Source organism: Camelina sativa, chromosome 19 (genome assembly GCF_000633955.1).
Source record: "Camelina sativa cultivar DH55 chromosome 19, Cs, whole genome shotgun sequence".
NCBI lineage: Eukaryota > Viridiplantae > Streptophyta > Magnoliopsida > Brassicales > Brassicaceae > Camelina > Camelina sativa.
In genome coordinates this window covers 6,854,207-6,876,504 of record NC_025703.1, presented here as the reverse complement: position 1 = coordinate 6,876,504, position 22,298 = coordinate 6,854,207, and the positions used below count along the sequence as shown (strand labels likewise).

General features: G+C 37.7%; 5 protein-coding genes across 5 annotated transcripts; 3 read left to right on the top strand and 2 right to left on the bottom strand.

The window, feature by feature from the left end:
- Window positions 55-2,263, top strand: LOC104765244 (pectinesterase 1-like). Its single transcript, XM_010488927.2, has 2 exons — window positions 55-1,323; window positions 1,510-2,263. The coding sequence occupies exons 1-2, from the start codon at window positions 234-236 to the stop codon at window positions 2,184-2,186; spliced, it is 1,767 nt and encodes a 588-aa protein (XP_010487229.1). The 5' UTR covers window positions 55-233; the 3' UTR covers window positions 2,187-2,263.
- On the top strand, window positions 2,921-4,095 carry LOC104767507 (pectinesterase 1-like). The gene is made up of 4 exons (XM_010491527.1): window positions 2,921-3,136; window positions 3,224-3,378; window positions 3,553-3,968; window positions 4,043-4,095. Exons 1-4 carry the CDS (start codon window positions 2,921-2,923, stop codon window positions 4,093-4,095), a joined length of 840 nt encoding a protein of 279 aa, XP_010489829.1.
- LOC104765243 (proteasome subunit alpha type-5-B) lies at window positions 4,204-6,542 on the bottom strand. The gene is made up of 10 exons (XM_010488926.2): window positions 6,431-6,542; window positions 6,283-6,334; window positions 6,077-6,158; window positions 5,832-5,912; window positions 5,443-5,556; window positions 5,252-5,353; window positions 4,951-5,009; window positions 4,753-4,855; window positions 4,594-4,659; window positions 4,204-4,503 (listed from the first exon to the last, which is right to left on the bottom strand). Exons 2-10 carry the CDS (start codon window positions 6,294-6,296, stop codon window positions 4,411-4,413), a joined length of 714 nt encoding a protein of 237 aa, XP_010487228.1. The 5' UTR covers window positions 6,297-6,334; window positions 6,431-6,542; the 3' UTR covers window positions 4,204-4,410.
- Window positions 7,949-8,955, top strand: LOC104765242. Its single transcript, XM_010488925.1, has 3 exons — window positions 7,949-8,307; window positions 8,431-8,555; window positions 8,648-8,955. Exons 1-3 carry the CDS (start codon window positions 8,137-8,139, stop codon window positions 8,781-8,783), a joined length of 432 nt encoding a protein of 143 aa, XP_010487227.1. The 5' UTR covers window positions 7,949-8,136; the 3' UTR covers window positions 8,784-8,955.
- On the bottom strand, window positions 9,111-18,448 carry LOC104765240 (1-phosphatidylinositol-3-phosphate 5-kinase FAB1B). Its single transcript, XM_010488924.2, has 12 exons — window positions 18,309-18,448; window positions 17,013-17,916; window positions 16,033-16,749; window positions 14,022-14,175; window positions 13,566-13,910; window positions 12,603-13,460; window positions 12,171-12,502; window positions 11,943-12,066; window positions 11,729-11,857; window positions 10,102-11,586; window positions 9,760-10,026; window positions 9,111-9,650 (listed from the first exon to the last, which is right to left on the bottom strand). The coding sequence occupies exons 2-12, from the start codon at window positions 17,618-17,620 to the stop codon at window positions 9,324-9,326; spliced, it is 5,346 nt and encodes a 1,781-aa protein (XP_010487226.1). The 5' UTR covers window positions 17,621-17,916; window positions 18,309-18,448; the 3' UTR covers window positions 9,111-9,323.

Genomic DNA, 22,298 nt, shown 5'->3' with positions numbered 1-22,298 from the left:
GTGACAACACATGATGAATATCATACATGCCTAATCCTAATGGATCATTTACACATACTTCCTTAAGAACATCGCAAGAATAAACTCCTCACACGTAAAAATATTGACGTTTTCTTCCACACAACTTATATATAAAGCAATCACATCAATACCAATTCTTCATTCCCGTTCAAACACTATAAACCCTCCTAGAAACAGAGTTTGTTTTGTTTTTTTTCATTTTTGTTTTTCTAATGGATACTATGAATTCAATCAAGAACAGCTATGGCAAAGTTAACGAAGCTGAAGATTTAGCCTTGAAGAGGAAGACGGCAAAGCGATTTATCTACATGGGCCTGTCCGTAGCTGTTCTGGTGGCGATTATAATCAGCTCCGTCGTCGCCGTCGCTGTTCATAGCCGGAGAAACAACTCTCCTAAACCAAGACCGAATTCAACCCCCGAGTTGACTCCAGCCGCTTCACTCAAAACGGTGTGCAGCGTCACTCGTTACCCTTCTTCTTGTATCTCAAGCATCTCGAAGTTTCCAGCGTCCAACACGACGGATCCGGAGGTTTTATTCAAGCTCTCGTTGAAGGTTGTCGCCGACGAGCTCAATTCGATTTCCGATTTGCCGACGAAGCTCGCGGAGGGGACCAACGACGAGAGAATCAAATCGGCCCTCGGCGTTTGCGGAGATCTGTTCGACGACGCGATTGATCGTGTTAACGCGACCGTTTCCGCCATGGAGGTCGGAGACGGGAAGAATATTCTCAACTCGACCAAGATCGACGATCTCAAAACGTGGCTCAGCGCCGCCCTTACAAGCCACGACACGTGTCTCGACGCGCTCGATGAACTCGTCCAGATCAAAACCGATTACGCGAATTCGACAATCACGCAGAAGCTCAAATCCGCCATGGTTAACTCGGGCGAGTACACCAGCAACAGCTTGGCCATCGTCGCGAAGGTCCTCTCTACGCTAAGCGATTTCGGGATCCCGATTCACCGGAGACGACTCCTCAATTCGGCCGATTCGTTTCCCCATTGGGTTAGCCCACGTGTGAGACGCTTACTCCAAGCGAAGAATCTAACCCCAAACGTCGTCGTTGCGGCTGATGGCTCCGGCGATGTGAAGACGGTTAACGAAGCCGTGGCGAGAGTTCCGAACAAGGGGAATACGGTGTTCGTTATATACGTGAAAGCAGGTACGTATGTTGAGAATGTGCTTTTGGATAAGAGCAAGTGGAATGTTTTGATGTACGGCGACGGCCAGGAGAAGACCATTATTTCCGGTAGCAGAAACTGGGCCAAGGGCACTCCCACTTTTCAAACGGCGACGTTTGGTATATACTCTCTCATCTTATTTACCCGATTTTGATGAGTATTTTAGTGACTGTACTCTTTAGGCCATTTTTACCTTGATTTGGTAATAATTTAGATATCCATCCACCGTAACTTATTTTAAAACGCGGTCGTTTTTCATTTATGTTTAATACTTTGGACTTATTACGAGTTTACCCTTGATGCAGCAACCCAAGGCCAAGGATTCATGATGAAGGACATCAAAATCATAAACACCGCCGGACCAGAGAAGCATCAAGCGGTGGCATTCCGATCAGGAGCCGATCTCTCAGTTTACTACCAATGCTCATTCGATGGTTTCCAGGATACTCTCTACCCTCACTCTAACCGTCAGTTCTACCGTAACTGTGACGTCACCGGAACAGTCGATTTCATCTTCGGAGCTGCCACCGTCGTCTTCCAGGATTGCACTATCCGACCGCGTCAGCCGCTTAAGGGTCAGTACATCACTATCACTGCTGAAGGTAAAAAGGATCAGAATCAGAACTCTGGTACAACGATCCAGCGTTGTACAATCTCCCCCAACGGAAATGTAACTGCTGAAGTGTATCTTGGCCGTCCGTGGAAGGAGTTTTCGACGACGGTGATTATGCAATCGGTGATTGGGTCGTTCGTTAATCCAGCTGGGTGGCATTCGTGGGAAGACAATAAAGAGCCGCCTTCGACTATATTGTATGGAGAGTACAAGAATTCGGGGCCTGGGTCGGATGTGTCCAATAGAGTTAAATGGGCCGGGTACAAGCCTGTTATGTCTGATGCTGAGGCTGCGAGGTTTACCGTTGCCAATTTTCTCCGAGGTGGTGATTGGTTACCGGCGATGGGAGTGCCGTTTCAACAGACTTAATAATAATGATGTTATCAATTTATTTATTTTTTAAAATATTATTTCGTTCGTACTATTTTATATTTTAGATTATCTTAAGAAGCATTTAAAGATTTTTTTAGCTAGATATTCTTATTTTTAAAAATTCAATATATTCTTTTGTAACTTCAAAAAAATATATTTTATTTTTAAGGATTTCAGATTTCATGATAAGCTCCTCTATTACTATTAATGATTTGCATCATCAATTCCCATTATATCGTATGTATGTTATTAGTTTTGGTCTAACACGTAGTACATATATAAATTATGAATTTCAAATTTAACCGTTAAAACCAAAAATCGATGTAATCCTCTATATAATAAAACGGAAGTACACAACATTTTTTGGTAGAATATATAATTTTTATAAATTGGTTACAAAATAGACTATAGATTAAATATGGGTTGATTACAAAAAAAACATTATACATTAATTAGTCTAAAATTATAATATAAATAAAATAAATTTTAACGCGTGCTCTAGCACGGGTCGTAATCTAGTGTAATGGTAAAGTGTGAACTCACATTTGTTATCAAGCAGCTTTCAATTTGTCTGTTTCTACTTTCTAATAAGTATATTAAGACAAGATTAGATGAGGTCATTAATTAAAATGGTTCTAAGTTGTTAATATATACGTACCGAACATATCTATTTCTAGTTAAAAACTTCTGTTTTACACGCTTGAGGACACACAAAGAGAAATGAAGTAAAAATGGAGTCTTGTCGTGGTTGCCAGAAGTTGCAGCGATCATGGATATGGCAGTGTTTGAAGGTGGTGGACAGTTTCTCAATCATTTTAACGGCGATGCTTAAGTTTGTGGTGGGAAAGGCTCTGTTTTGGAACAGAGGATGTGAAGTGAAGTCATCATCGAGACGGATTTTGACTGGTATAAGTCAACGAAGAGTTTCGAAATTGCAACGTGACGTTGTACTCTGATCATTGTTACTCGCCGCTCTTGTCCGTAAATTCTACTGAGCTAGCCTAGAGTTCTCTTTAGGGCTTCTTTGGTCACAGCTGTGGAAGAACCATGTGAAGATTTTCGGGGTTTTGAGTGAGCTTGTTTCACCTGATGAATCTGTTTTGTCTAGTTTGAAAGTATGTGATGAGATGATCGCTGATTCGTTGGAGTATCTGAGGGAAACGATCGAACGTTTTGATGAGTTTGGAAGGTTACGACTGATGCGGAAATCGATGAGATTAGAGGGAAGTTGAGTTATGTGATCATTGTCTCATTGATCAAGAGACTTGTTTGGAAGGTTTTGATGAGATTATGGAGTTTGATTTCTCGAGTTACATGAGAAATATTAACATAATTAAGAGACTTAGAGATTCTATGAAGAAAGGAGAGAGCTTGTGAGCAATAGCTTAGCCATTGTGACTAAAATCTTTGGTGGATTGACCAAACAAGATGATAACAAGAGTGCACTTGGTTTTTTAGAGACAGAATCGAGTTTTCCGGATTTGTTTGGTAATGAGGACCGCAAAGGACTCATGATGACTTGCAACTTGACTCCTAATGTAAAGGTAGCCAAAGATGGAACTGGAAAGTACCGGACAATCAGCGAGGCTGTGGCTTCTGTCCCTGAAAAAATCAGTTCAAGATTCGTTATACACGTAAAGGAAGGTCATTATGTTAGAAATGTTAACGTGACGAAAATTATTGTAATGTACGGCGACGAGATCACGAAGACGGTCGTCTCCGGTAGCCTTAACAGGAACGACAAACCTAACATCATTACCTTTCAAACCGCCACTTCCTGTAAGTAAAGTTATTTCCGGTTTCACCCGTTTGGTTTGGTTCTAATAGGGACTGGTCATGTTTTGGTTTTGCAGCTGTTAATGGAAAAGGGTTCGTTGGTAGGAGGGATATTGAATTGACGCTTTGATTTACAAACATGGATGGTTAAAGCAAACACGTCACATGTGTACTCTAACAGAGTTTCTCTTGATAGTTCTTTGTAGTCCCCGGTTTAAGGGTTGTAAAGAACTATAGATGATTAAGACAAACAAAAATGTAGATTGAAAGCTCAATGAAACTCAACTGGATATAATTCATCATCTGACTAATACAAAAGTGAGAAGTTTCGTGCGATCCGTGAAAGAAAAGTCTTTTTAGTTTAGAGAACCGGAAGCAGACAAGCCTGAGAAATTACCCAACCAACCAGGTAAGATAAAACGGAAGCAAATGCCGGTTTATTTCTTCATAGACGACTGATGACGGCTTCAACCTCCTGAGGAGTGTAGAGGTGATAAGCTGGTGCAACTTTGGCAATGTCGACATTGTTTGGTGTCACCTAAACCAGAAATATAGAGTGTCAAAAAGGGCTAAACCAGAGTTGAAAGCAACAGGCTTTAAGTAAACAAGCTTGACATCAGTTCAGTACCTTTTCTTCCATTACTTGCTTTAGGATAGATACAGCTACTGTTTCAGCTTCTTGCAGAGTTAAATCCTGTAAAAGTCGTAAAATTGAAGTTCAACGAAAAAACCCAAAGGGATACTGTAAATGTACTTGGGACAGCCAAACAATCTAAGTTATTTTTACCTTGTTGAATTGCTCTTGGAGAGAACTATCAGCTCCTTCTGAGCCTGACCCAATTGCCTTTGCATTGCATTGCCAGAATGTTCCCGATGGATCTGTATAGTACCTGTACAAGATTAAGTTGTTTAACATTGTTGTATACCAATTTGAGATCATATAGACCGTTGGGAAATGAAATAAGCTACACAAATAAAAACTTACAGGCTCGGTCCATTTTCATCATGCCCAGCAATGAGAAGGGATACTCCAAATGGACGAGACTGCAAAAAGTTCGTGAGACTAAGCATAAGTACATTTACATAAAAAGGAGACCGTAGAGAACTAAACAATAACTGCTGAAACAATATGGAAGAGTTAGGGAGCTGAATCTATCAATTTACAACTAAAACTTAATCCCCAGTTCAAGGGCTATCTCTGGTAGTTGATCATAAATTCCAAGCATAAAGAAGTGAAATCCACTAAACATTTCCTAAGCTAGCAAGAGTAGTGGGGCAACTAATACCATTGACTCTTCCTCTCCTTCACCAAACCGTAAAGCCAGATCACACAAAGCTTGAGTTGTAGATTCTACAGTCATTGGCTCACCATACGAGAACCTGTGGTTCTGCACAACATAAAAATAAAATAGTTGGTAACAGAAAGAACTTTCGATGTAAGAAACAAAACAATGAGAAACAGAAAGTGAGATCTCACTTGAGTTTCTACTCGTGCATGCTCAACAAGTGTTCGCGCATCAGCAATCAGACCACTCATAGCACATCCTATATGGTCATCAATTTCCATAATCTTCTCAACACTGCTTGGCTCCTACTTAAAAGAAAAACAAAAAGCGACTGAGAAAGCAGTCACTATTATAGGTAGACTCTATCAGATTCTATCACACAGTGCCAAGTCAAAACTAAATTTGAAGAAAATTGTGAATGTAACAAAATCATGAAGGCACAGAAATAGCAAAGAAAATAGTACTTCTTAGATGCTAATAAATCAACCAGTTGGTATTGCTAAACGTAACAAATGTAAATAAAAAACAGGGGAAGTCACATGAGTCTTAGAGGTAAAATAGCAGGAGTAAAATTATATACCAGCAAGGTCGAGGTGATGCGCTTCTCAACAGCAAGAACAACTCCTTCTTTTGTCTTCACACCAATGGCAGTAGAACCAAGCTGCAACCCAAAAACCATTACAAACAAAAACCTCGAGGTTTAGTGGATACACAATCTAACAGAGTTATCCCCAACATAGCACACCACTAACTCGAGGAGAAGGGTTTTAAGAAACCAAATCCAAGAAAAAAATCAAACTTTGCTGTATATTATGGAGAAAGTACCTTGATAGCTTCAATGGCATACTCCACCTGAAACAGACGGCCTTCAGGTGAAAAGGTATTGACTCCTCTGTCATACTCAGTCCTTTAGATAACCCAAAAAAAAACACAAACTTGATCAACACAAACACCATAATTGCTGGGTTAAAATCGAACCCAGAAACAATAACACACGATTACGTCGAAATCGAAGGAAGAAACATTTTTACCTAGTGAGAAACATCTTCTTCTCGATTTCGATCTGAAATTAAACCTCAATGTCTGCACAAAAAAAAAAAGGCTATAAACCCTAAACATTTCACAGATCGAAGAAGAATACAGAAACAAAGAACTTGTATGGAAGCGAGAAAGCTTTACCAGCTGAATTGATCTACACGAATCGAAGATACAACTCTTCTTCTTCTTCTTCGTCTTCCCAGTTTGCTCCTTTCTAAGCTTCCGGAGAAGCACTCTTGAGCAACAAGTTAGAATTAGATGAACACTTGGGCCTTTAATGGGCTTAAAGATCTCATCAAACGGGCCTTCAATTAGTCTAACATTATTATAACTAGTTCCATTACCTATTTTTTTTCACTCGTAGTCGACTAGTCGTAGTCTCGTAGACGTATGTTTATAGTAATTAAATAACAGACTATATGAAGATAACATTGATAATTACGGTATCGACTTTTTATAATCCTAGTTGGTTATATAAAATTAAAGTAATTATAAAATTGGAGTGATCGTACGATTCATGATAAGTTAGGCCACCACTCCGGGATGATTTTAGTGGACAACGATTCTAGAAAATTGATATATAAACTTTAGTGACGTATTTAACATCCTAACCTCCTGAAACATAGACCACAAATATATAGTATTTAGTATCTAATAATTTATAGACTACTGATCGAGTAATCAATTAGCATTATCTATCAACACTATATTTTTGGCTTAAGCTAGCGACAAAAAAAATTAAAATTGATTTGTGGAAGTGTAAAGCAATTTTGGAAGTTTTCTCCAACGTTACGTGACCTACTCTTATCTATGATTCCACCATTTAAGTTTATTTATTTATATAGTAGTACCATATTTGTTTTGGTTAAAAATGTCCATGATGAACTATTAAGGATTCCAAAGTTGTTGATGACTCAGAAACTTGTCAAAATTTGTAGTTTCTTTTTTAAAGAACACAAATGAAAATAAGATTCGCATAAGCTTATTTAATTTGATGGAAGAATATTCGTTATCATGTATAGTTTGGTTGTATAATTAAACCAGCGAGATAATATTACTATATGGCAAGTAATAACAACTTATTGAGCTTAGGAAGAGACAGAGTTTTCCAAAGAGTACGACGACGACGACGATGTCTCCATGTTTAGCCAACATTAGTTTAACCAGTCATGAGTCACCAATTATTTGACATGTGCAATAATTCTTTGTGATGACTTTTATGGATATACTGACACGTGCTACGATTGATTATATAATAAATTAATTCGCGTCACTGGACGGCACCATATAAGTAACTTCTTGTCTAAATAATCCGATTGGGCAAAATAGCCATTGCATACATTATTTTTGGAATTGATGTAATGACATAATAATAATAGTGCAGATAGAAAATAATCTTCAACTAATATAGTGATGTTTCTACAACTGATTTCAAATGATTTGAGTCTAGACAATTATTTAACTAAAAACAGACCTAAATGACTAGACATACACATGAATATGTGTAGATAAATTCAACGGTTTCTCAGTGGTTCATTAACGTAAGAAGAAGAAAAACGAAACCATTAGAAGAACCCCACGAAAAAGACAACTAAACCAGTTAACAAAGGAGACCACTCTTATCGGCTATTATTTAATCTGCATCTTGCGTCTAAAAAAACAACTCAGATTATAAATTCATAATTAAACAACTCAGATTCAACCAGTTATCGGAATCCTATTATAATTATTGTTGTTTAAGTATATATATATTTTGTTTTCAAAGTTCTTGAGACCTATAAACCAAACACTTTGTCCAAAAAGAAGAGATCAAAGTTTCTTCTGGGAAAAAGAGAATCGCAAAGGCTATGATGGCCTATTCAACTAACCTTAGTCTTCCTCTTAAAACACCATGTTTTGTTCCAAAAACATTAAGATCAAAGACTTTGATGATGCTTCAACAGAGTCAAGTTCAAGTTAAAGCCAAACAAGTCACAGTTTCACAGCCTCAGCCGATCAGATACCCCACCAAGAACACCGTAAGATCCTCGTCTTTCTTGCTTTAATTCTTGATTTCTTGAAAGTTTAGACACAACCCATTTGGCAAAATATGGTTTTTGAAATTCGGGTTTTTGTTTTTTTCTTTCTCTTTCTTGAAACAGGTCTTTGAAGATCCGACGCAAGGGATCATTTGTTACACAGATGATAATGGAGAGGTCATATGTGAAGGATACGATGAAGGTCCTCGTTGTCCCACACAGTGTCCGATGGTAGCTTCTTACTCAAGGTACGATAAAGTTCCTAATCCTAAATTATATATAATCAGATCGATCTTGTTTCCGATGTTATTAATAATAATTGGATTTGGTAAAACAACAGAGAGGTAGAGATTCTTGATCTTCTGCAAAGAAGTTATCAGGAACTGAGCGGTGCAGAGAAAGATGGCCAAGAACAGATAATTGCTTCAAAACCAGAATTAAAGATGATCAACTGGAACAACTTTGACTTTCTCTAACTCTCTTTTTTTGTTTTCTTTCTAAAACTCAGAACCTGTTCTCTCTTCAAAATAGCTTCTTGAATAAAGAATGTACAGACCAAAAAAGGCTGTGAAAGAAGCAGCGATTTGCTTCTTTCTTGTTTCGATCTTTTGTAAGAACACAAGCATGAATATATGTCCAGATTCTGAATTCAATCTTTTCTGAAGTTTTATGACAAAGAAAAGGGTATGAAGATGAAGCATATAACAAAAGAATCTTTCATAAAATCATAACACATTAAAGCAAAGCTATACACAAGAGAAATGTCTCTCTTTCTTTTTTCTTTTTTTTTTGTACAGAGAGGATAAAAATGAAATAATCTCACATCTTTCTGAGGAATGTTCAAGACAATCTCCTAAGTCTCTACAGTAACGACCCAAAATCTAAAAAATAACAGCAAACAAAATCGATATCTGACAGCAACCCAATCTTCCAATAAATGAATAAATTATGTGTTCCCAAATACCAAATTCTATACAAGACCCAAAACACACTTTTCAATATGATGATTCCTTATATCACTCTGCTTGTGTACCGGCTTGAGAGGTTTCTTCAGGTTGATCAGATCTGGAGTCATTAGCAACGACAGTAGGTGGAGACCATTGATCAGGGACCATGAGGAAGTACGTTGTCATTGCCTTTCTGAATCTTCTCTTGTATTGCTTTGGAGAAATTACGGTTGGTGCTTCATTCTTTGGTCCTCCTAAGATTCCTGTAAATTTCACCCAAGACTCTAGATGCTTGTCCCATGTGTACTGCCTTAAGAAGTCGATAATCCCCAGAACTAGCTCGTTCTTTTCTTCATCCACGCCTACTAGTAACGAATAATCCATCACATCACCCAACTGCAAACACGTAAAATATATTTATTGACAAACCTTATCAAAGAGTAGTGAATATTATATGGTTTGCAGAATAGTGAAGATTATATGGTTTGCAAAGCGTAAAACTCACTGCAAGAAAAGCAGTATCGTTCCAGACTGCTCTTTCCAACAATCGTTTTGCTTTGTTACCGACGAAAATGGGACAAGTTGGCATTGCTTCAATCAAGTTTTGATCCAGTAAGACTTTGTTGCTCCCACTAGAGTCAGGATTGTAGCGAGCCCGGGAAGATCCTTTGAGGTCATAAAGCCGTTTCACAGTTCTTCCAAACAGAAGATTCTCCATAATCAGAACATCCATCTTTGTTTCTTTCCCGCTCTTAAGTTGCTTTGTTGCGACCTATTGACACAATACATATTTTCATCAATAATGAATCAAACTGACCGGGAAATCTCCCAACTTAGCTATTCATACCTGATAGATTCCCAAGATTTTTGCCAGGCAGGTTGGGCTTTTCGTGCTGATAGACTCAGATAAGTATTTGAAGTAAGCAGGTGCAAATTTGATGAATGATTCCAATTCTGTCTTGGTGACTTGCTTGATGATAAATCGATCATCCAGGGTTTTAGCGAAGAAAACATTACTCTTGCCACCTTGAGCTCCCCATTTTTTACATCGGCTAAGAGACCTTATAAACTCAAGTTCTGAAGGGAGACATATACCCCGCAGCGCTTCAAACCGTTTTGCATAGTAACAAGTAACTGTGTACTTCACTTTTCCAAGAGTACCATCCTCTCCATATGAAACTCGAGCATGTAAAGCTTTTGTATATAATAGTGGGTCCAGAAGCAGTGAGCTACTGCGAGACGAGGACATTGAAAGTATGCTCTCATCAACTGAACCATTACTTCTGCTAGGGTCAAAAATAGTGTCATCAACTGGGCGAGGGATATTCAGTTCGGAAGGATATGAAACCAGAGATTCCCCTTCAACAGAAGTTTGGCGTTGGTATTCGGGTGACATCAAGGCGTATGCAATCATACTCGTAGGTTCATCATCATAAACCGGAACCACAATATCATTCAAGCCTACGGGCAGAAGTAGCCTTGGTCCACCTTGAAGCTCTGCCTCTCTAAAAGATGATATATAGATAGGGCTATGCTCGCCAAATTTATCAAGCTTCTGAGAGCTAAGCAAGAAATTCTTATTAATGGAACGGTAGAAATTCAGGAATGGCACACTTAACCAGCTTACCGAGTCTTCTGAATTCTCATAGTTCTTACTTAGCACTGCAGGGGAAACTGGATAGGCCACCTTGAATTCATTTTGCTGTTCTGGGAGATTTATAGGCTTTAGCCCCTCTGAGATTGGAGGGAAAGTTGAGAAATTTGACATGGAGGAAGGAGGAAGCAAGACCTTATTGTTGACTGGAATCTCCACAGATGTTTGACGTTCGCCTATCCATGCTGCATCAAGAGTGGCTGATAGATTTTTCATAACTATCTGGCCATCAGACTGTGTTCGGCGAACATCAAGTTTATTTTCCAGAGGACAAGATGTATCTGGTAAGGTCTTGCTTGGAGAAACTTCTCCCCCATCATCCTTTTCCTGATTCAGATCTGGATTTGTATCCGCTTCCTTCTGAACATTATGTAAGGAGCCAGTGTCGCCAGGAGAATCACCATCAGGATTCAGATTAACCTCTGAGCCAGTAAGAAGGGAATTGTTCTCAGCATTCATCTCGGGGAGCGTCTGGCTCTTAGCCAATGGAGGTTTCTCAAAGTCTCTCTTTGTGTCATCACTATTCTCAAGCTTATGTAAAGTTGATGCATTAATCAAGCGGTGATCCCACATGTATGACTGAAAAAGCAGTTGTCTGCGAATCCGGTATAGCTCAAGAATGTCCACGAGGGGTTGGCCTTCCTTCCCCTCCCTGTGCAACATCTTTCGCATATTCTCCTGAAAGAAATGTAAGAATAGTTACAAAACGGACCTTGTCTTGTTTTGGCTATTTTCACTCATTTGCTAAAAGACATAAAACCAATTTGTTTTGCATCTCTGAGTTTTAGATACTCTTTAATATAAAAACATAATTTATCACCTCAAATTCTGCTTTCTCTCTTTGCAACACTTCTTCGAGTTCACCAATTCGACGTCTGAAACCTTTCTCTGCAATTTGACTAATAGCGTTTAAAACTTCAGAAAACAGAAGCTCTGCTCTCTCTATCACCTGTTTAATAAAAACGACAGAGAACTCAGTCAAGTCAAAGTATTTGATTTCAAATCTGCATCTAAGAAGATCACAGGTACTTTACCTCGTCTGTCTCTCTCTGTATCCAGTCCTGATTCTCATAATTGAAACTAAGAATTGATGGTGGAAGGTAGACCGAATGAACATCTATAGTAGCGTAACGGAAGCAAGCAACCATGTTCCCAAAACTGCACGGGCACAACTTGTTAGGAAAAAAACACAGACTTTTAAATAAGACAATTTTTAAACAATGAAATCATTTGGCCTGAGGAGGACGCAAGAAAATAAGTACCCATAGAAGCGAAGACAATCTCTATGCAGAGAATGGCCACAACAAGCTACTCTACTAGCAGCTGCGTGATTTGAGAAACTGAGCTCCAGAAACTTCCCAAACGATAATCCCCATGCAGCATCAGACATAACCACTCGTAGAGTAGCTGGAGGGAAGCCGTTAGGTCGCGGACATCTCAGGCATCTATGCCACATCCAGATTTTCCCCTCCTTTTCACCAGGTAAGAGATAATCTTGGAGCTTCTTGACAGATATTGTAAGGCTACCTTGTCGATGAGTGTAACAGTGAACGTGAGCTTCTGATGGCATCTCACATGACCGGCATCTGTAACTCTGAAAATGTTTTGAGCATGCATTTAGGTAACCAAATTATTATGCAAGCTGTAACTGAAATGTTAAACCTTAAAACAAAAAAAAAAAAAAAAAAACTCACCTGATCAAACAAATGATCTCTCAAGAACCGTCCCAAGGGTTTATCAAAACTACCATAGTATTTTATTCGAAAGAGGTGAGACCTCTCACACACAGTTCCTTTCCACACTGATCGGGACGATAGAGAAACCAAAATGCTCTGGTGGTCAGAGGGTGACGGGGGAAATTCTTCTTTTTGAGATTGTGTTTCCTTTGGTTTCTCAGTGTTTTGTTGTTGGACCGCTGAAAGCTCTGAACTATTGTCTTGGTTTTCGACCATAATGCTCGTACCAGTTTGAGAGATCTTTCGCACAAAGCCTTGCTCAGATGAATGTAAGGAATTATCCATTGTTTCATCTGCCACAACAATTGGGTTGCCTTTGTCAGCTGGTGTGTCCACCGGTAAAGATCTTCCAGACAAATCTGATTTTATGCTCTCTGTCACACGTTCAGGCAAATTCAGTGAAACATTATGGCGTGAAAAGACGAAACTCGGGTTTGTTTCTCTAGTCTGCCAGCCTGAACCATTGGGTATCATAGGATCTATATCCTTCTGGATGGATAGATTGGCGGTGGTCGAAAGCAACTCTGATACTGGGACACTGTTTGCTCGTTGTGGTTCAGCACAAGATAGCATTGTCGGAGATTTTTCATATGTTGAGACCGTGAAACCTGGCACAGTAGATATTGAACGTTCAATGCTCATAGATTTATCTGGAAGTGCAACCGTAATCGGGGAATTCAACGGAAGTTCTGGTGAGGCTCCCTCATCAGCAAGAAATGATGTCTCGAGCGCCAAATGATAAGCTGCAAAAACTCCATACTGGACCACGTGCTTCACTTTTTTCAACTCATCTTCATTTGCACCCCTAAGTAATATCTGAAGGAGAAAGAACATTAAAAAAAGTAAGAAGTAATATCATGAGGTAATCAGATTAAAAACAAAGTTTCTGTATATTAAATTCTAATAGTTGGGAGTGCTTACTGTAAAGCCTAATGGCTTTGGACAATTCTCAAAATACATCAATGTCTTCACCACTTTCTTTCCAACTTGACCAGTTGAACCATGTTCTTCAAGAAACCTATCAACCCGAAAATTCTCACAGTTACCCAGCTTTTGAGAGGAGAGGTGGTCTACTGAAGGTATTATTTGAGCACCAGTGCAGCGAGCAATGCGTTCTAAAAGTGGCCTCTTGATATTTAGAACAAGAGATATGTCTTTAGCTAGAAGATACTCTTGCGCAAATCTAGAAACTGATTTTTCGACTAGTAAAATATTTGGACGTTCCGCGTGAATCTTTGCAACAGCCATCTTTAGATGATCCTTTTCCTGAAAACCAAAATATGTGTCAGTAGAAGGGTCTAGGCATAGACAAGAGAATCCATTTTCCAACCACCAACGAGAAGAAAAGGAAACATGTAAGTGGCAGGCAATTTTCACCTGTTGCAACAAAGTATCAAAACTTGATAACTGATTTGAGACCCTTTGATATTCAAGTCCACCGCCTAGAATCAATATTCGAGCTTTCTCAATCTTTGCACTCATTCTCCTATGGGCCACATTTTTCTTGCAAACAACTCCTTTGACCACCTTGCTGTAAAGTAATACACGAAATGGATTACCAAAGAATGAAACTTCAGAAATATCCAGATGACATGATGAAAATACACAGTGCGTGAAATGAAGCACTACGGACTCGACAGCAGTATTTTGAGATTAAATGTTTTTGCNACCATAGTATTTTATTCGAAAGAGGTGAGACCTCTCACACACAGTTCCTTTCCACACTGATCGGGACGAGAGAGAAACCAAAATGCTCTGGTGGTCAGAGGGTGACGGGGGAAATTCTTCTTTTTGAGATTGTGTTTCCTTTGGTTTCTCAGTGTTTTGTTGTTGGACCGCTGANGATAATCTCTAACCAGCTCTCTCTGCCCTCTTCATCGCTCACAGGGATGTTCTCAACTTGCAAAAGTTGGNTTGGTTTTCGACCATAATGCTCGTACCAGTTTGAGAGATCTTTCGCACAAAGCCTTGCTCAGATGAATGTAAGGAATTATCCATTGTGTCATCTGCCACAACAATTGGGTTGCCTTTGTCAGCTGGTGTATCCATCGGTAAAGATCTTCCAGACAAATCTGATTTTATGCTCTCTGTCACACGTCCAGGCAAATTCAGTGAAACATTATGGCGTGAAAAGACGAAACTCGGGTTTGTTTCTCTAGTCTGCCAGCCTGAACCATTGGGTATCATAGGATCTATATCCTTCTGGATGGATAGATTGGCGGTGGTCGAAAGCAACTCTGATACTGGGACACTGTTTGCTCGTTGTGGTTCAGCACAAGATAGCATTGTCGGAGATTTTTCATATGTTGAGACCGTGAAACCTGGCACAGTAGATATTGAACGTTCAATGCTCATAGATTTATCTGGAAGTGCAACCGTAATCGGGGAATTCAACGGAAGTTCTGGTGAGGCTCCCTCATCAGCAAGAAATGATGTCTCGAGCGCCAAATGATAAGCTGCAAAAACTCCATACTGGACCACGTGCTTCACTTTTTTCAACTCATCTTCATTTGCACCCCTAAGTAATATCTGAAGGAGAAAGAACATTAAAAAAAGTAAGAAGTAATATCATGAGGTAATCAGATTAAAAACAAAGTTTCTGTATATTAAATTCTAATAGTTGGGAGTGCTTACTGTAAAGCCTAATGGCTTTGGACAATTCTCAAAATACATCAATGTCTTCACCACTTTCTTTCCAACTTGACCAGTTGAACCATGTTCTTCAAGAAACCTATCAACCCGAAAATTCTCACAGTTACCCAGCTTTTGAGAGGAGAGGTGGTCTACTGAAGGTATTATTTGAGCACCAGTGCAGCGAGCAATGCGTTCTAAAAGTGGCCTCTTGATATTTAGAACAAGAGATATGTCTTTAGCTAGAAGATACTCTTGCGCAAATCTAGAAACTGATTTTTCGACTAGTAAAATATTTGGACGTTCCGCGTGAATCTTTGCAACAGCCATCTTTAGATGATCCTTTTCCTGAAAACCAAAATATGTGTCAGTAGAAGGGTCTAGGCATAGATAAGAGAATCCATATCCAACCACCAACGAGAAGACAAGTAAATATGTAAGTGGCAGGCAATTTTCACCTGTTGCAACAAAGTATCAAAACTTGATAACTGGTTTGAGACCCTTTGATACTCAAGTCCACCGCCTAGAATCAATATTCGAGCTTTCTCAATCATTGCACTCATTCTCCTATGGGCCACATTTTTCTTGCAAACAACTCCTTTGACAACCTTGCTGTAAAGTAAAACACGAGATGGATTACCAAAGAATGAAACTTCAGAAATATCCAGATGACATGATGAAAATACACAGTGCGTGAAATGAATCACTACGGACTCGACAGCAGTATTTTGAGATTAAATGTTTTTGCTTCTATTACCTATCATGTGGGAATCCAGAAGCTAAGCACTTTACTTTGACATAGCCACCAGGATCCATTCCTCCACTTTTGCTCATATCAGGCTTTAATAAGTTAGCAGCCTCCCAAGAGAGAGAGGTGATAATCTCTAACCAGCTCTCTTTGCCCTCTTCGTCGCTCACGGGGATGTTCTCAACTTGCAACAGTTGTGCAAGCAAAGCCCTAAAGTGCCCATCAACCACATTCTTCATAGCCTTCTTGTGCTCTTCAGTTGTTCGATCCTCGCCACGGTAATCTCCACTTCCAAAGCTAGTGGAAGGTCGTAAGTATCCCCACTCACCTGAGGCATCTCCCTCATTATCTTCCTCATCAAACAAAGCACTTTCTCTCTCATCTTCTTCATTTTCTGGATCAGGTGGAACCCACAAAAGTCCATTGTTCTCGAAATCCACCGGTTCTGCCACTTGATCATCTGAAATGTCTGCTGGAGAAGGAGCTTCACATTCTTCACGACCATCATGCTCATCTTTCTTGTGTAGCTGTTCTGCTCCTTCCCGAATCAGTGATTCAAGACACTGATCAATGAGTGGAGAGCTGCTTAAACTTTTCTGGTCAGCGGAGAGATGCTTACAGGGGCCATCATCAATGCTCATCTCATCATATTCCAAAGGACCATAATATTCATTAGCTCGAGGAGAATGACACGTCTCAGCATACTCGTCGTACTCATCATCACTCCTGATGCAGACAAGAAAACAATAAATAAGTTACCCAAACAAGACTGTGAATCTAAAGTACCCTGATTTCCTAGTTTTGACACAGAAAATAAGTTGTGTTTACATACTTCACAAGCCGAAGAAATATTTTGATCGACCTCTACCCTGGAATAGCATAAAAAGCGTGGTCAAAGGCCACAGGACCTACCCTAGAGCTCGTTTGAAGAGTTTAATAAGCTTCACTCTTACTAATGAGACCAAAGAGAAGTGAGAGAAAAGGAGTACCTATTTAGAGCAAAGCGAGAAGGATCTTCCACATCAGTGGCAATGCAGCTGCTCCTCCTTGAAGTTTCTTTGCCTTGCCTGGTTGTGCTCGTCTCCATCGAAGAAACCCCGTGCAAGTTGACATCAGAACTATGTTGAGCCCTTTGATAAGGACCAACTAGTCCTGGCATGGAGCCAAGAGCAAAGCTACTACTATTGGCAGTTGTACTAGTCTTTGAGCTAAGAAGACTTGTCTCTGAAGGTGAAGTGCTAAGTTCAGTGATATGCGAAACATGCGGTCCACCATCACCGTGCTCCCATTGCCTGAAACAATAATTGCAAACACGGATCCTCTCCCACTCCTCACGGGGAGTTCTCAAGTCGGTGGTGGGAACAAAAGGTATAGAGTTAGAAGTACACTTGCCACAGAAAACTCTGCCACAGAGACGACAATGGTGCCTACGATTGATGAGGGTAAACTGAGAATCACACTCGTAACATACACGACAGCTCTGATCAGGCATCCAAAAATCCCTGGACACGGTAGCTGGCTCGGATCGCCAGGGGAGCCAGGATTTGACCAGACTCACAATCTCAGAGAATGTCCTATTACTATCTCTTGTACCCATCTAAAATCTTCCAAACCTTCCCAACCATCATGCTAGGACGGTCATGGAAAGTCTAGAATCCAAATAATAATAATAAAAAGCTCAACAACACCCTAAACAAATGGAAAACCCTTTAAAAAAAAAATCCAACTGCTACTGTAATCTCCAGCAAAATAAATATATATAATCTCAATCAGATTGGCTCGTATCGATTCATCCTTCTTCGAGAAAACTCAAGCACATACCGATGGTCTATCATTCTCCAAAAAGGCTGATTATAGCAAATCAAGAGACCCCTTTGAGCTTCACCTCTCTCACTGAAAATCAAAACAACACATATACCAAAGTTAAAATGCTAAAAAATTGGTTTCAACATGAAGACATCAAAACGATCTAATTCGCAGATTAACACAAACACCAATCATATTTAAAAAAAAAAAAAAAAAAAAAAAAAAAAAAAAAAAAAAAAAAATCTGGGGGTCGATCAAAGAAACCTTCGTTCTGTTTTTCTAAAACATATTTTTCCAGGGATATGCAACGGCGACTTAAAATCAAGCAAAACCTAATAATTACCAGAATATGGAAAAATTCAAAAAAAAAATCTCACGATCATGATGAATCACAAAAAGAGAAGGCGAATCGTTTTCGTGAAAAAAAAAAAAAAATGTTTACCCTAAAACTCATCTGAATTGAACGAATCGAATTTTACCTTTGAGCAGAGAAAGCTAATTCAAGTCACACAAGAAGATCGTCGTCGTCGTCTTCAATACTCGAATTTTGAGGGATTGTTTCTTCTTTCCCCCCTTTGATTTTTTTTTTTTTCTTTCGAAAAATTAAAATTAAAAAAATAAATAAAAAACAAATGAGAAAATTTGGAGGTATTGACTGATATGATATATTCATGTTTTTCTGTGGCAGAGAAAGCGACATCGTCGCGTCAATAATCTCAGTCACACGGATCATAGCCTACACCTTCCCGTACCCAATTAAAAACTCCGAATTTAATTTCTTTTTTTTTGTTAACTGCGTAATATATGTGTATGTTTTTATTGGCCCACGGAATGTAGAATATGGTCCCAAAAAAATACATACATTCCATAATTAGGATTTATATAAATTATTATGAATTTAATTAGACAGACGCGTTATTAGTAATTACTGACAACTACTACTACAAATCAAAAACTTTTTTATATAAAGGAAAATATAGAGGATTTTATTCCTGAAAATAGCTTCTTTTTATTTTAAATTTCATACTTTTATTGTCCTATCATATATGTAGATATTGTAAGACTTTTTTATTAAACTCCCATTAATATATAATTTTTTTTGTTATTTGTTTGAAACATTTTTTGCAATCTGATTAATTCGTGATGTTTTTTCCACCCAAGAAAAAAAAAAGTCAATTAATAATGCAAATATCCTCATTGAGATGTATATGTTTTTTTAATTTCGTTTTTTCTCTAATTATTTTTTTGTATATTAAATATTTAGACGGGAAAAAAATAAATATAAGAAGACGGACACAAGGCATTTCCTTTCTTTAATTTAATCCTCGTGAGTTTTTTTACTTTGTTTCAAGAAGCCAATCAAATACACCCATGTGTCTTTCTTTCTTCACAAGAAGTTTTTTTTATAAAAAAGAACGTTATCAACAAATACCAGTCCTTGATCACTCTTACATTTTAAACTATTTTCGATTAAATAGTTAAAAGATAACCAAAACATCGACTAGTCATTTCCGTTTTCGTAAGCAATTTCTTATTCAACACAACCTGTCATACTTATTTTACAACTATATTACCCATTTCAAGGTCACACCCAAAAAAATATGGTGGAGATAATATAGTATGATATATTTATCGTTTAGTTATCACAAACACGCATTTAGTCAATTAACCATTTCGGAAGGCAACAAACATAGGAACAAGATGCAATCATTGACAGCTAGAAAGGTAGACTAGTTTCATCATTTGGTTTGGATACGAAGTTTCCTTATCTAATTATAGATATTAGATACACAAACATAAAATTTGTTTGTGTTCTTTCTTTGGGTAATGCAACATGAGCCTATCCCGTTCCGACATGCGTCCAATATATACTACGTTGATGTTTTTAACTTTTATTTTTTTGTTTCATGTACACATGACATGATGAATATATTTCGGTGGATCAGATATATTATTACGTTGAATATATTTTTGGAAGTAATTGGTACCATAATTGCCCTTTAATTTTCTTGCCATATTTTGAGTCATGGTTTTGGGCCATCTAGAGAAGCTTGAAGTTTAGTGGACTCATCTACATGCCCAATATGTTTTGTATGTATCTGTTTAACTTAAAAACAGGTTTATTTGTGACTTGCGACAACACAAAGAAAAAGACAAGTGCATAATCCGTTTTGGCACAAAGCAAGATATTGTGAAAAAAGTTAGGCGCTGTTTAATTGCAATTTGTACTTTTTATCAGTTATAAAAATTATAATTGAAACCTTATATTTATTTATATATTAAGTATGTAGACAAGCACCAATAATACAACCCTCCCAATTTAAATCTATGAGTTTATCTTTAGACAATCTTTTTTGGGGGTCAATCGCAAGCATGCTAATCTTATATGTCTCATTCCAATTTCTTAAAAATGTCCCCAAAAAGTGTCTTTTTAATAATTCTATAAATTAGGATCACTCACACGTAGTAGAAGGTAGAATGGGATGTATCACTAATTGTCCCTTTGCACACCAATAGAGATATACGTGCTTGCAAAATAATATTAGGCTACCTAATACTTCAAATAAAGTACTTCATACACTAGGTCATAATTCGGTTTAATTAAACTAGCGATATTTTTAAAACTCGTCTCTTGTTTGTCAGTAATCGATACATGAACCTGGTGCTTATACTAACAGAAAAAGGGCACAAAAAGTACCCCCAAAAAAGGTTAGATATATTGGACCGTTTGTGTCATCTAAATTGGATTTGTAACAGATGATGTACACTTAGGAACAAACCCACCATTTATAAACTGTTTAAAGTGCATACGTCAAAAAGTGTCATTTAAGCATTGAAAGCTCTTCGACTAAGGCAATCTACATGGAAAATACTGTCTTTTGACGAGTGTTACCATGCCATGATGATACGGGGACTAGAAACATTTCAAACGAAATAGTTCGGTTTTGAATGTTAAATCTGAATGAATCGAGATACATATATAGGTTTAATGGTAACAAATATAACGATACTAACTTCTGCTAGATGAATGCACAAAATTCAAATCCGGAATCATAATTTTGTTATCTGGTATAAGAAAAGCGTTTCTGTTTATATTTTAAACATGTTTTTTTCGGTGATCTCATCAAATAATATAACTCAACTTGCTGTTTAGTATCAATTCGGGATCCGTCAGCTACGAGAAAGGTTCAATATGACAAAAGTTTGCTATTATTCAATTAAAGTGTGTAAATTAATGGGACAAATAAAAAACCTAACTTTTACTTCATATGATTAAAGAAAGGAACTCGAATATGTAATTAAGACAGAGACAAAAGGGTGATGATGTCTGACACTTATCCGCCTAATTAGACCTAAAACCTGTGACACAATCTTCGTCGACTTCAACTTCATTTACACAACAGTGACGAGTGACGACCAAATCTCATTTTATGTAATTGATAACACATAATTAATTACAATGTTATATAGAATCATACGTACCTCTTTTTATCCTAGTGTAAAATGATACACTTCGATCTTTTTAATAACTCAATCACGACGCACGATATATATCAGTATACTATACTGTATACGTATATCAATTTTAATTGCGTCTAACAATTATTCAGTTGGTGTGATATATTTAACTATTAAGCTAGTATTGACTCAATTGTTTATGTGGTTGCTGATATTGTGTGATCTAATTACAACAAGAAAAGTGACCATATGTTAAACGAAATCTGTGTGAATATTTTTGCCATCAAAAGTTGTTACTGACAGTGTTTATTTCCTCCGATCCATTTCATAACAAGTTTAGAACTAAATTATGTTTCACAAAAAAATATATTGTATAGTACTTTCAAAGCAATTTTTATTATTTTTAATTTATTAGTCAGAGAGACTATATATTATATATTTATATATAGTGTAATAATAATGCTATTATAAAAAACTCTAAATGATTTTTGCCTGTTATTTCTATAATTAGCAACGGTGTGAGTGTGACATGCGCACAAGAGGAAATACAACTCAAATTTGATTGAGCAACTTCTCAAGCTACCTAGAGCCCTCTACCATGCTTACTAAAATAAAAATTATAAATGTCGTATATATTTTTTTCTTCTCCAAAGATTGTCATTAGGACTTCACATTAAACATGTGGAAGAAGACCTTGATCAGATCGATATATTAGTAGTTCACATATCAATGTACACAAATAAATCTATAAAATAACTCGACATCACATGCATATAAATTAATAATCATTCAAATTCGATGATTCAAACATATATAATATAACGAGTCCTTTCTCCTAAACCACGTGGAATTAAAAATGTGATAAGAACTTAATTAATTGCTTTGAAGATTAAGTTGACTTAAATTAATCACAAACGAACAAAGTAAGTAACTTCCACAAATCGGTTGTGCATATAAACCCCACTTTTAATCCATTTGTGTCGACCAAATCGAATCAACAAAAAAAAAAA